Source organism: Nannobrachium achirus, assembly GCF_963921795.1.
Source record: "Nannobrachium achirus genome assembly, chromosome: 18".
NCBI classification, from domain to species: Eukaryota; Metazoa; Chordata; class Actinopteri; order Myctophiformes; family Myctophidae; genus Nannobrachium; species Nannobrachium achirus.
The window spans coordinates 48450021-48465266 of NC_137825.1; the positions used below are offsets into that span (position 1 = coordinate 48450021).

A 15246-nucleotide genomic window follows, 5' to 3' on the forward strand; every position below is an offset into this window, starting at 1 on the left:
TCGGCCATGCTGGCTGAGCCCGGATCTTCCTGGCACGCTTATGTTCTGGTGGCACGCCTCCGAACAACGCTGTTAAAAGCGGGGATGAAATTGAGAGTGAGGATGAGGAGGGATGGAATTGGGTTGAAGGCTCTTCTCCCAGTATTCCTCCTACAAGTGAGTCTTGCAAGTCCTCGGTTCCACGAGGACCCTGCATCCTTCCGCCCACCTCCGCCTCTACCCCCTCTCTCCCCTCCTCCATGCAGAAGGAGTGGAATGGGTCGGCGGCGCCCCAGTACATCCCGCTCTCCCCTCCACTGTGCCAGTGGAAGGGGGCCTGGGTCTGCGGCACCCGGACTGTGGTTTTTTCCACATGGTGGGGCTCAAGGAGACCACTTACTTGCGCCCAAGCGCACTGAACACAGCTCTCCCCACAAGGCTTGTGGGAAGTGGGTGTGTTAGATGACATAGGGTTGAGGGCCTAGCCCTCCACGGGGTCTGGGTTCCGTGACGGCACACGGTCCTCCTCCCCCCGAATGCAGACGTTTGAGTTCTGTCCCACGCAGGGGAGAATGAAAATCTCTGTTGCCCAGTAGCTTTTTCCCATGTCATCAGTAAGAGTATGGTAGTCGAAACAAAACTTTTGTTTACCTACCTCTCAGTCCCTAGCACAAAGGACCCTCCTCTCTGCTTACAGCCAGTCAGTGTATAGAGACCCATGCAGGGTTCTTTATTCACTCAATGGATTACTTATTGTCCCAGTCCTGCAGACTGGTGACAATTAAAAGATTTTCCCTGGTTTGCAATGGGCTCCACTGTTTTGCTATTAGTCACAATAACAAAGCTTCTCTTCTGTGCTATTCTCCTCTGTCTCCACTGAGCGGCACTGTCGTGCCGAGTTCAGTTCAGAACAGGAGTATGGAGTGTTATGTACAGCATCTTAACACTCTTCAGGGACGCCGAGCCGGACTCCTCCCACAGAACCTGTGGGATGAGGTGGCGTAAATGACCTTGGACTGTGGGTACAGGGGTCCCTGACTACACAGGGACCTCCTTCCCCCAGGCGCTAATATTTATTTTCCTTATTCCATGCAGGGATAATGAAAATGGTTACTGCCTCCCTTGTCCCCAAGTCTTAAAAAAAAAAAAAAAAAAAAAAAAAAAAGTGTTTTGAGCGAGCGTGGCCTGCTCACTCCTACACTTGCACGGACAACCTCTTATCGCTTGCAACCGCTCAGTGTAATGAAGCCCATGCAGGGCTTTCTACTCACTCACGATAACAGATTTCCCAGTCTTGCAGTCATGCAGACAGGTTACAATCAGAATGGGTTGCAGACATGCTGAGGTTCCCACCCATGTTAACTGCGGTTCACAGTGGTGCGGTTTCTCCTATGTGCATTTTTCCTCTGCCTACACTAAACGGCACTGTAGTGTCGATTCTAGTGCAGGACAGGAAGTGTTTCACTATCGGTGTGTGGGATTATGAGTTGGCCTAATTTTCCCTGCAAGGAACTATTAAAGGCCTCAGATCTGGTTTAAACGTTTACACGTTCTTCCCCGTGCTGGGGTAAATGTTTTTACGTAACGAACCGTATTTCGCAGAATGCTCTTTCTGTTTCTCTTTCCACCACCGTTCAACATGTTGACGTCACGTCCGTTGGCGCGGCCGTCACCGGATAAGGAGGGGAGCTTCCCGGATACGGAAGTGCTAATCCCCAACGTTCCTTCTCCCCCGTGCAACCTAACGGTTTCTCCCTCGTTTCACAGCACGTTAGCATGTTGTGTGAAACAGTTAGGTTCCGAACGGAACCCTTGTTTATTTAATACCCTTGATGGTATTCTGATAAACATTGGAGACTGTGCAATCCGAGCAATGGGTGTTACGTCAGTAACACGTGGCCTTAGATTGCATTTCTTGAACCACCCCCGCTTCCAGCTGGGGTAATTACACTCGAGCTCGCGCTTGTAAGCAGGGGCTCTGAGTGAGGAAATAAGCTCGGTACTATGCAATGGTGCTGTAGTAGAGCTCTTACGAGACCTGAACCAGCTTGGTTTCTGGACTCGAATTTTTCCTGGTTCGGGAAAAAAGGGGGGGGGGGCTGCATCCCTTCTGGATTAGGGATATCACACCAACTTGGTGTTGGCCCACCTGAAGGCCTTGGGTTTTCAACGTCTTTTTGGCAAAAGTATGTTGACGCCTTCCCAGCAGATCTCCTTCTTGGGGTCCCTCTGGATTCGACCACGATGTCTACCCGCCTCTCTCTGGAGGGGGTGGACAGGTCCCTGACGTGTCTTCGCTCCTTTCAAATTGGACCAAGTGGTCAGTTACAAGGAGTGTATGAAGTTGGCAGGGCTGATGGCTTCAGCGGTGCAACTTCTTCGCCTGGGCAGGTTTCATATGAGACCGTTCTGGCGGTGGACACTGACGCTCAGGATTCCTCCCCTGCAAGGGTGCAGGGAAGTGGTGGTCAGCCAGGCCTGCATGGACGCGCTGGTCCCATGGCGGGACCAGGCGTTGTTAATGAGTGGAGTCTCCATAGGCGTGGTGGTGTCACGCAAGGTGATCACCACAGACGCCAGCCGCTCGGGCTGGGACGCCACCCACGAGGGGCGCTCAGCCAGGGGTCTGTGGACCCCGGCCACGTTGGAGTACCACTTCAGTTATCTGGAGTTAATGGCGATCTACTTGGCTCTCAAGTATTTCGAACCGTTTCTCCGGGGTTGTCATGTCCTGGTCAGGACGGACGACATGGCAGCCTTGTACTTTCTCAAACAAAGCAAGGCGGCCTCTCCTCGCGCACGCTGGATCAGCTGGCACGCGAGATGACTCTCTGGTGCGTACCGCGCCTGAGGTCCTTTAGAGCCTCCCATGTTCCAGGCCTTCAGAACGGCGGCGCCGATCTGTTGTCCAGGGGGGAGCCTCGCTACGAGGATTGGTCTCTCCACCATGCGGTGGTGAGACAGATCTTCTCCAGGTTCGGTCAACCTCGGTTCGATCTCTTTGCTTCCCAGGAGAACGCGAAGTGCCCCCTCTACTTCTCAGTGAGGGGACCTTCGCCTCTGGGGGTGGATGCGTTCGCACACGAGTGGCCGGAAGGCCGTCTCTATGCCTTCCAACCGCTGGAACTGATCCTTCCCACACTGGAGAGGATCAGGAGTTCCAACCTGGAGGTTCTTCTCGTGGCACCGTCCAGGGGAGTGTGGAGGTCTCTGATCACCCCACTGCTCTACCGGTCCCCCTGGCAGCTCCCCTTGCATAGGGACCTGCTGCGCCAGGCGGGGGACGATATCTTCCATCCCGACCCCCAGGCCCTAGACCTGTGGTTTTGGCCTGTGAGAGGGAGAACCTGCTAGCCGCAGGCTTCTCAATGGCGGTTGTAGCTACTTTTCAGAGTGCTAAAGCCCCCTCCACTAGGGTGGTATATGATGGAAGGTGGAATGTTTTCTTGGACTGGTGTGAGCTACAGGAGCCACCTGTGGTGGCTCACTTGGCTCCAGCCCAGAAGGCGTTAGTTTTCTTGCGGGACCGCCTGGACCTTGGTCTGGCGTTCTCTACGCTTAGGGGTTATTTAGCGGCTTTTGATGCCTGTCACCTGGGGGTGTCAGGCATGGGCCTTTCTAAATTCCCTGAGGTGGTCAAGTTCATACACGGTGTCGACCGTTTAAGACCTGTGACTGGTTTTTTGTTCCCTGCTTGGGATCTACAAGTGGTTCTTGAGGGCCTTTGCAAGGCACCCTTTGAACCGATTGGGAGGACCTCTTTGAAACATTATAGTTTCAAGACAGCTCTTTTGCGTGCCTTGTCTACGGCTAAGCGTGTGAGCGACCTTCATGCGCTCTCTGTGAGCCCTGATTGTATGAGGTTTCTCAATAATGACTCCATGGTTCTTCTTAAACCTCAATTGAGTTTTATTCCTAAGAACCGAGTGGTCCCGAAGGAACCTGTTGTTTTAACGGCTTTCCATCCTCCTCCGTTTGCATCGGAGGAGGATAGGCGCCAGTTAGGGCCTGAAGGCCTACTGTGACAAGACGGTGGTCAGCAGGTCTACTTCTCAGCTTTTCGTGGTCATGAATGCCCGTCAGCGAAAAGCGGTGTCCAAACCCACTCTGTCGAGATGGATTGTGGATGCTGTTAGGTTGGCTTACACCCGGGCTGGGTCTGAAGTGCCGGAAGCACTTAAGGCCCACAGTACTAGGGGTGTGTCTACCTCTAGGGTTTTGTCCAAAGGTGTCTCCATTGAGGAGATTTGTGCGGCGGCGAATTGGTCTTCGCCGTCCACCTTTGCGACCTACTGTCACCTGGACGTTGCGCCTTCTGCTATGGCGCATACGGTTCTAGGTGCTGCTGCCCCGCCTACTATGTAGTGGGGCGGCTCTCTCCCCTTCCTGGGACAGCTTGCTACTGTCTCTAGGATACCTGGGGGGGGACCCTGAGTCTTTTCCCTTATATTACTGTAGTATTATAAGGCGGACCTGTGTCTGCCCTTAGTGCATATGGCAGGCCTCGGTCTGTCAGGGTCTCTTTTCTGTCTAAACACGCCCAGGCCCTGTGGGCCTGGGTCGGATCAGTCCTGAAAGGGGTCACGTCGGTTGACGGGACCTCCTTCCGGGTGTGGTCGGTGTGAACGACAGTCTTGTCGGTTAATGGCTTCTCGGGGAGTGTATGAGTCCCAATGGGGGACCTTGTCTGGAGGTATGACAATAAACGTATAGGTTCCGAACGGAACCATGTTTATTTAATACCGGAGGACAAGGTCCCCCAGAATAAAGCCCCTCGGTTCGCTAGTTGCGGGCGCAGAGGTGCGGCTTTAGAGGAAGTTATGATAGCCCGCAGGGCTTATATACACTCGGGGGCGGTGCCCTCGTTTGTGATTGACAGCCCTTCCGACAAATGATATTTCTCGTACGGGAGCTTATGAGTTTTACTCTGTTGCAGCGCCAGATGGCGCTGTTATCCCAATGGGGGACCTTGTCCTCCGGTATTAAATAAACATGGTTCCGTTCGGAACCTATACGGTACTGTTAATTTGAGTTTGATTACCTATTCATTTAATTTGTTAACTTAAAATATCTGGAGTGATTTGTTTTGTCTCTTTGCGTACAAAATGGACTGTCTAATGCTACAGAAATATTTATCTATATTTATGATTTCTATAGAACCTGGCCTATGAGAGGGAAGCCATGCGTTTCTTGCCCTGCATCAAGCTGTACATCCTCAGAGTATGTCCCCTGACTGCACTCATGCACGCTGGAGATCCCTGCACAAGGCGAGCCATACTTCCTGAGCTGCAACAAAAATCGTCTGACCTGCACCATCAACTGATCGAGACCCCAACCCAGTCTTTGTGCATGTGAGTATTTTATTGTACAGGCCTATAGCTGACTGTGATCTGCCGTCTGCTGCATAATATTTAGTAGGATGAGTTGTTTAAATACTAAAACGTTTTCTCCTCCTAACACACCATCTTCACAAATCAAGTGATGATGATGATGGACCAGGGGATTGTCCAGGGATTGAACTACACTACATATGACATACATATAATATGAAGGTGATGCCCCTGGCCTACCCTTGTACTGTTCATGCATGCTGTTATGCTCTCACACCTTGTGTCTAACCTCGGGTACTTGGAAATAGAGGCTGAAAAACAGCATGCATATCCACAGCCATATAGGATGGGTGCTGGACTAAAAAAACACTATGCAATAAATAAGAAAAAGGTCTGCACACCAAATTTGCTGCTCCCACAGTTCAAGTTTACTTAGTTTCTTATTTATTGTATAACCTCAGGTACTTTTTTGGAAGTACCTGAGGTTATACATTGTTTTATTTTTGGAAATAAAACAATGTAAGACAATGTAACTTGCAAAACAAATGTCCCCCTCTTTGTTACACATGTAAACCCTTGATGTGACAAAGTTGATTCTTATTCAATAGGTTGCACCAAATCCACTGCCATTGGCCGATCTCTTCAAAACCTAGAGGAACTGCTACGGAATGGCATGACCCCCTTAAGTATAAGTTTGTTGTCCAATGCTAACTCTGGTCTTAAATTGGCTGCAAAGAACCTTGTTGGACCTACAGTATTGAATTGAGCTATTTTGAAAGTGTTCAGGGTGAGTAAAAAGGTGTAGCCTATTTTCTAGCCCATTGAATAAGGCCTTTTATTGTTAAATCCACCTCAGTGCCTGGACCTGGATTTTTGTGCCTCTGTGGCAAATTTTTTCCTCTTTTTCCTCATTGTATTCCCTTTCATGAGCACGGGTGGTTTAAGGGATACCAGTAGCGCCCCTGCTATCTTATTTCTCTGTTCAGGGTGAGTGTCTTGGATTGCTGATCAACTAACAGAAATATAATTTCACAGAGTGTGGCTGCAACATTGACAAGCTCCCTGGCAAGCAAGACCAACACAAGAGGGAAGTTTGGCTTACAGCAGCTGCACATTAATATTTCGTTGGTAAGTTTGCATTGACTCACTGTCTCCCTCTCAGACTCACTTAGATTAATAGATGATGTTTTCACTTTGACTTAACTTATTAACTACAGCCTGCACCTCATAGAAACATGTTATACCCATTTATTGTGAATAGCAGTTGATATTCATAGAAATATTGACTATGGTCTTGGTCATTTTAGGTAAATATACATATTGTTGCTTTTGATTGAATACTCGATTAGCGGTTGGCATAGGAAAGGTATTGGACACTTTCGTAAGGCATTCAAATTTTTTCTTGAAAACAAATTGAACCCTTTGAGCTAAATCTGTGTTGAATGTGATTTGTGGCGCCGCTTTGTGGCGCCGCTCTGTTGTTGTGATTGTGGACCTTTGTGACAGGTACATGGGTATTAATGGTGTACACTCTGGTGTATCTTGTAGACCAGCAGTTTCACAGGTAAATGGGTATCTTGTGGTGTAGTCTATCTTGTAAACCAGTAGTTTGACAGCTACATGGGTAGCTTAGTGTTGTTGCAAGAGGCTGTGTACTCTGTCATCTACCCCATGCAGAAGTTAATATTGTTACGTGTTACCTGAGTTAAATCTCAAAAGCCTTTGCTTATAATCCGTAATAGGATACAGCTCTATAAGCTTCGTTACATTTTAGGATTGTAGATTTGGTGGCACGATCATCCCTTGCCTCTCACAGTGACAGTAAAAAGCCATCAACAAGATGGAAACAAACAAGATGCTTATTGAAAACAAACCAGAATCAACAGTTACATTCTCTCATAATAGAATATGTCTGACGTCATGTCATGTCTGATCCCTATTTGTGCTCAAAACTCATGCCATATACGTATCTTTTTTATCTACTCATCTAAAGTAAATGTCAGTGGCAACTGCATTTATCTATTTTACATGTATTTTCTTTGTGTGTGTTTTTTTTCCCTTCTTCTTTTAGTGGCTGTCATGAAGTCTGAGCCTACCGCCACAGAGTCACAGATATGTCTGGCTGCAGGGGACCACCTGTAACATGCCCCTGGGAGAGGGTGGGGGTGGGTACAATTTTGCATAATGTGTATATGGGGGAGGGGGGGCATAGTGCTGCAGATTAAACATTTGTATTTTATAGATGGGTTCATAGACTTGTTTGAAAGCACTTGTTTGTATGTTGTGTATATTTGATTCATGTTGATTTCTATTTTCAGAAGAATATGTGGTAAACACCAATTACATTTTTGGCAGTAAAAGAGCTATACTTATTATAGATTGTATACATGGGTTCATAGACTTGTTTGAGAACACTACGTTGTGCATGTTGGTTTATTCATGTTAATGTGTATTTTCAGAATACTTAGTAAAAATGTCACGCTGTAATTTGTCAGCTCTTTTTTCCCCTCTACACAAATTGTAATTGTTAGGACATGTCTTCTGAGAGCTACATTTTTCTTGATAGTAACATTTTACACACAGATGTTGAAATCAGTCAGACATATGTGGGGATCCATCTTTGCAGTGTGCACGCTTTGTTAGGCGCTCAAGCTGTATTTTAGGTGCGCCATCCAGATGGAGCTGCAGACACACCCATTAGGACTAAATGTGTGTATGTGGTCTGTCCATTACCTGACAATTAGTACTTATTATCTTGCAAATAGATTTTTGTTGTACAGATCTGGATCCCTGCATAGGACAGATTAATCATTTCAGTTGGTGTGTACAATGGGGCCAGTCAATAAAAATGACCTGATCTGGATGTCCAACTACTAATATGTTTTGGACGTCCTGAAATCACATCTTTAACATCTTTAGACAGTCAGAAGTCGTCCTGAAATTAAGTCTCTCGTGTATAGAAATTAAGTCAATGTTTTGGACTTTATTTCCATACATTTAGGGGTTAGCGTTAGTTTTCACAGCCATCTGATGTTTTGCATGTCCAATTTTGGTCATTGATGTCAACCTAATGTTGGGTTTGACAGCAATGCACCTCTTGCTTACATGTCTAACCAACATTGGAGGATGACGTTTTGCCAACGTTGGGTTATGTTCATTTAACCAAATTAGAACTTTTATCCAAATTTGGAGTTGAACCAGTAATCGTCTACATAACATCTGAGATTAACATCAAGCTGACGTTGGATTATGTCAGTCCAATTTTATTCAACTAAAATAACCTTTATCCAACGTTAGGAGACCAACCAAAATTCAATGTCAAGATAACATCAGATGCATACATCAAATCAATGTTTGCCTTGTGACGTCAATCCGATTTACTTTTCAACAGTTTACAGTTTACAGTTTAGGCATTTAGCAGACGCTTTTAATCCAAAGCGACTTACAATCAGCAGATAACATCACAATAATAAACAAGATAATATGTCAGTACATCATCAACAATATAACAAATGCAAAAGGATATCTATCTAGAAAAACACCATATAATCAAAGTTCTAAAAAACATAAAAAACAAAACAAATGCTAACTAGCTTCATGTATTCATTGATTTTTCTGTAGTGCTAAGGGTTTAGGTGGAGTCTGAAAAGGTGAGTCTTCAGTCCACGGCGAAAGCCGTGGACTGAATGTCAACAAAAATACATTGGGAGTCTAACCTTTAATCAATGTCTACATGACATCAGAGATTGACATCAAACCAATGTTGGGTCATGACTTCAATCAAACTTTGATGTTCAACCAAAATACAACTGGTATCCAACGTTGGGAGTCTAACCTTTAATCAACGTCTACATAACATCAGAGATTGACGTTAAATCAACGTTAGTTTAAGATGTCAAACCAACATCAGGTTATGACGTCAATCAAACTTTAATTTTAACCAAAATACAACTGGTATCCAACGTTGGGAGTCTAACCTTTAATCAACGTCTACGTAACATCAGAGATTGACATTAAATCAACGTTAGTTTAAGATGTCAAACCAACATCAGGTTATGACATCAAACCAACGTTGGGTTATGATGTCAGACAAACTTTAATTTACAACGAATATACAACTGGTATCCAACGTTGGAGTCTAACCTTTATTCAACGTCTATGTAACATCAGAGATTAACATTAAATCAACGTGAGTTTAAGATGTCAAACCAACATCAGGTTATGACGTCTAACCAACTTTAGGTTATGACGTCAGACAAACTTTCATTTACAACGAATATACAACTGGTATCCAACGTTGGAGTCTAACCTTTATTCAACGTCTATGTAACATCAGAGATTGACATTAAATCAACGTTAGTTTAAGATGTCAAACCAACATCAGGTTATGACGTCTAACCAACGTTGGGTCATGATGTCAGAAAAACTTTCATTTACAACCAAAACACAACTGGTATCCAACGTTGGGAGTCTAACCTTCAATCAACGTCTATGTAACATCAGAGATTAACGTTAAATCAATGTTAGTTTAAGATGTCAAACCAACATCAGGTTACGACATCAAAGCAACATCAGGTTATGACGTCTAACCAACGTTAGGTTAGGACGTCAGACAAACTTTCATTTACAACGAAAATACAACTGGTATCCAACGTTGTGAGTCTAACCTTTAATCAACGTCTATGTAACATCAGAGAATAACGTTAAATCGACGTTAGTTTAAGATGTCAAACCAACATCAGATTACGATGTCAAAGCAACATCAGGTTATGACGTCTAACCAACGTTAGGTTATGACGTCAGACAAACTTTCATTTACAACGAAAATACAACTGGTATCCAACGTTGGGAGTCTAACCTTTAATCAACGTCTATGTAACATCAGAGATTAACGTTAAATCAATGTTAGTTTAAGATGTCAAACCAACATCAGGTTACGACGTCAAAGCAACATCAGGTTATGACGTCTAACCAACGTTAGGTTAGGACGTCAGAAAAACTTTCATTTACAACCAAAATCCAATGGTCATCCAACGTTGGAGCACAACATTGTCCCAACGTTGTACTGACGTCGTGTGCCAGCTGGGTGTATTCATAATGTACTTGAGTAAAAGTACAAAAGTATTGCTATCAAAATGTACTTAAAAGTACCCAAAGCGGAAAGTACTCATTGTGCAGAATGTGCCATTTCAAATTTTCAAAGGTATAAAAATCTTTTGAAAATAGCCGATCTACAAGTAGATCAGCTATTTTCAAAAGGACGAAATGTATCTAGGGTGGTTAAATGTATGTTTTGGAATGATCAAAAGCTGCAAAGTAACTAAAGTGTTCAAATTAACGTAGTGGAGTGTAAGTACAATGTTTGGATCCGAGATGTGGTGGAGTAGAAGTAAAAGTATTGGAAATTGGAAGTAAAGTACAAACACCTAAAAATTTTACTTCCGTACAGTACTTTATTAAATCTACTACACTAGTGCAGAGCCCTGAGAGCCTCCACTCAACCATATGGGGTTTAAAGGTGTATTCAGTGATAATGAAAGTGGTCGAGGGTCATCTTGTTCCTTACTGGCCTTACAGCGTGGAAATGTTTAGTTTCTTTTTTTTTTTTTTTTTTTTTACACCATTCTAATGTTTTCGTTTTGATCATTAGACCCAATCACTGAATATCGCTAGGCCTACGTCTCCAGCTTCAGGATATGAATGATACTGATTTACTACGAGACTGTGGCATTTTATGAGTTCAGTAGTTTACAATCTAGGCATTTAGCAGACGTTCTTAATTCAGAGCGACTGTGGTTCTCAAAACCTTTATTTTGATCATAACTAAACATCATAACATAACTACGGCCATACTCTACCCTGATTGGTCGAGGACTGGCTGGCCACCTCTGAAACCCGAATCTAGCTATGCTCGTAACACGGGCCATGGTGGAAGTCCTTATATGGTCAGCACACATTCTAGTGAGGAGAATGAATGGAAAATGTACCAATTATATTTTCATTTGAATGAAATACAATCACTGAATATACCTTTAAGTGGGTAAAATGCATTTTGCATCTCATTCAGTTCTCATTTTATTCTCAATAGTTACATTTTATAGCCATGGGTGGTATTATACTGTATTTGAGTTCAGTTTCTAAATGTGTGTGTCGCACAAGGACGGCTGTGGAGGGAAAGAACAAAGGCGTGGGTTTCAAGGACTACAAGGAGATGTTCCAGAGGATGGAGGAGACCTTTAAGTTCTGCACCGGCTGTAACAAGCTGCCTGAGCACCTTGCAGATGGACAGACTCTCAAGCGCTGTGCCAAGTAAGTGCAAACACCCCCAAAATGGAGGGTGATGCGTCATGCAGGGTTCCCACGGTCATGAAATTCCTGGAAATATTTTGAAATTAGAAAGATATTTTTTCCAGTACTGGAAAAGTTTTGGAATTGATCAAGGGTCCTGGAAGGTCCTGGAAAAAATAACTATGCATTGTCTTTCGTTATTGATTTTGTTCATACTGAAATGACAAATTAAACATTGGCCAAATTGTCAAATATTAGAGGCAGAAATTGTGAAAATAGCAGATCTACATCCTCACAACGCCTCGCAACGCGAGGCGTTGTGAGCATGTAGATCGGCTATTTTCACAATAAAACTCTCTTCAAATATGATTATTTCGGGGGTCACGGCCTGAAAAGGTTGAGAACCACTGGCATACACTATACCTGTCTTTAGGTATTGCGCATTGGAGTAAGTGACTCGTTATTGAGCTGAATTATAGTCCTGGAAATCGGGTTAAATATTCTGGAAATGTTTTGGAAAAGTTTTGGAAATTGGTAATTGGTAAAGATGTGTGGGAACCCTGGTTACGGTTTTCCGCCTATTTCATATCGAGGTCCATTTATTTATTCAGCATTTGAGCCACGGACCACCATTTGATGACATGTAGCCACTCAGACCAAGAACTTTTGTTATCGTTGGATAGGATTTTGTCCACAATTCCATGCTGTATTGATGTTGGTGCCATAGGAGAGGTTAGGAGAGATCTAGATGATCTAATTGTGTAGGCTTCTTGTAAATTAAGTAATGCAGATGTCTAACAATAATTTAACTCTTGATGTGAGAGCGTAAAATTAAACCACATTTTTGTGTGAGTTCAGTGTTCAGTGATGTTGCTAGGTTTTCAATCTAATGGGTCCCGGGACCCACAGGTGGTCATTCAAATGGGTCCCAGAATTATTTGATGGGTCCTGCGACGACACACACTGTATGTATCAACGGCGAAAACATCAAAAAGGACTATAATTTAAACAAATAGTGGCAAATAGCTACTTGTATGTCGTTAATAAAGGACAGAAGCGTGGATTTACCAGACAGTCTCAATCATCTCGTCATCAATAATGCCAGAACGCACAGCTGTGGAGACTCCACCACATGCAGCTCAGCTGGTGCAGTGAAATGACTGATAGCAGGAAAGATAGTGTTTTATGCATCCTGGGAATGCAGCGATGCTTATGTAGCCCCAGCCAATAAACCGACCCGCAAACGCCCTGCCAATCGAGCTCAGCTCTATTGGCACAGTGGTTTGGGTGTCGGACTGGCAAGTGGGAGAGTGGTGTTCGATTCCCGCTCCTGCGCATCACTACAATCTGGCGTTGTCGGCAGGATGAGGAGCGTGATATCCTTGCGTGAGGGACATGAGGGACGTCGTGTGCGGTGGTCCGCGGCGTGAAGTGTGAAGCGCGAGGACGCGCTTCAAAAGCCCGAGGGGGTGATTGTAGCCCCAGCCAATAAACCGACCCGCAAACGCCCTGCCAATCGAGCTCAGCTCTATTGGCACAGTGGTTTGGGTGTCGGACTGGCAAGTGGGAGAGTGGTGTTCGATTCCTGCTCCTGCGCATCACTACACTTAGTTTAATGAGTCCTTTATTAAAAATATGGGTCAGGGATGCAGGGCTTGTAGCATCATGCATCCAGGGCTTGTGTACATAATGTAGACATAAGTTGAAAATGTATGAAAGGGGGCAAAGAAATCAGTATATCGTCTCTGTCGGGTGGAAACACATGTCCAGGATTCAAGTAAAAAAAATAGTCTGCAGAGCAGAGATCTATATCTCTTTTGGATTTTGAGAATTACAGCACTCAAACAAATATCAAGGGGTTGGAAACGTTTGGAACCTCCCAGGGTGGATATATGGTTGGAAAAAATGGAGGACATGTACTCTATGGAGAAGGTGACATATAAAATGAATGGTAAGGAAAATGTATTTGAAAAAAGGTGGGCCTCTTATCTTTTAAAGGATAACATGCCCACATAACCCTCCCGTTTTGTTCTTATCTTTAGTTTTGTTCAAACCAAAAGTATTTCAGACACAAACCTCAAACAAAAAAGCCTCTTTAATTTATTTTATTTTATGTATTTTTTATGTATTTGGTCTTTGTGTAGTGTTTTGTCTTGTTGTGATGTAGGTGATGGGTTTTGTACACATGTTAAAAAAGAGGTCAAAATGTCTACAAGGGACATGACATGTAAAAAAAAAAAATATATATATATACAGGTATTTATGATGAAACATGTTGATTGACCTAATAAAGTATAAAACAAGATCTACAGCTTCTAGCTTGCAGATCTGCTTCTTTTGGTGCTTTTGTGTAGTGATGTAGTCAGATTAAGCATAGGCGTTAATTTACGAAAAAAACACAAAGTTAAAATATGGAGATTCCCGCCGGGGCTCGCCGTGAGCGTGTCCTCTCCTCCGCGTCATCAGCGCCCACACCCTAGGTGGGGTTTGGCGAAAGGGCCTTTCTGTGTGGAGTTTGCATGTTCTCCCTGTGTCTCCGGTAGATACCCTCACAAAAACATGCAGTAATCCTGGTCTCTATACTGCCTCCCCCTGGCCAGCCGGGGCGCCTGATGGAGGGGAAAGGAACTGGTTGGGATAACGTGTTCATTCCACGAGCTACGTCCAAACCGGGGAAGCTCCACCCTGTCAGGTGAAAAGAAGCGGCCTGCTCACTCCTCATGCACTGAAGGAAGCATGAGCTCAGTTCGGGGCTCTCCCCAGGACGTGACAGAGGGAGAGCAGAGCCCAGGATTACAGCTTAGGCAATTGGCACTGGGTGAAAAATGGGTTGGGATCCACAAAATCGGGGGATAAAAATTATAGAAAAAAAAATGGACATAGTTTTCTGCGAGACAGCAACAATGTTATATTTGGCACGTGAGTTTCAATATTCATTAACAATATTGCATCGTTGGCGTGCTGAATATTCTAGGCAGCTCCGACCACATGCCTGTTATACTGTGAGCAGGGACGTGCTGGCCATTGGGAAAAGCGGGACAACTCCCGAACGGCCGGTTCATTCCCGGCCGGTCCAGGCCGGCCATTAGGAAAAAAAAAAAAAATAAAATGTCTGCCTTCGTTCCATTTTGGGGGCTGGGCGGCCAACAAAGTAAAGGCCTCTCCATACTTCGACCGAAATGTTCGGTGAGTTGTGTTTTCCGACGTGCAAATTTCCGAACTCTCGTTCGGTCCAATGCTTTTCAGAAGTCCCGAGGGATATAATTTTATGGTAGAAAAGGACCTTTTGACCGAAAACGGCGATTTCGCGCGAAGTATGGAGAGGCCTTTAATCGTCACTGTTGGCAGAAACCTCGTATCTCCAAGTTTAAAATTCATACATTTTTTCGCAAAGCAAAGCCCTGCTTCATCATACAAGGCCGTCGCACAAAGGTAGTGAAAACAGCAGATCTACAACGGTGCGAGGCGTTGTGTGCTTGTAGATCGGCTGTTTTCACTAGTTTAAATCATTTTTTTATATGATAAATACAAAACAAACGGTTTTGGACATACAAGGTTTCCACCCGACAACGACAAAATATAACTCATGTAATTGGCCCACTGGGGCGAGCACTTTGTCACAAATCTTTGAGTAGCAGCAGCGCTATAG

The 15246-nt window shown here is 44.5% G+C and overlaps 1 protein-coding gene across 1 annotated transcript in view; it reads left to right on the forward strand.

The window, feature by feature from the left end:
• mss51 (MSS51 mitochondrial translational activator) overlaps positions 1-15246 on the forward strand; it is a gene marked incomplete at its 5' end in the record, with an annotated part of 54804 nt that overhangs the window by 14164 nt on the left and 25394 nt on the right. Inside the window, one exon of the mRNA XM_080747697.1 lies at positions 11469-11618. Coding sequence (XP_080603823.1) covers positions 11469-11618 — 150 coding nt within the window. The remainder of the gene's footprint in view (positions 1-11468; positions 11619-15246) is intronic.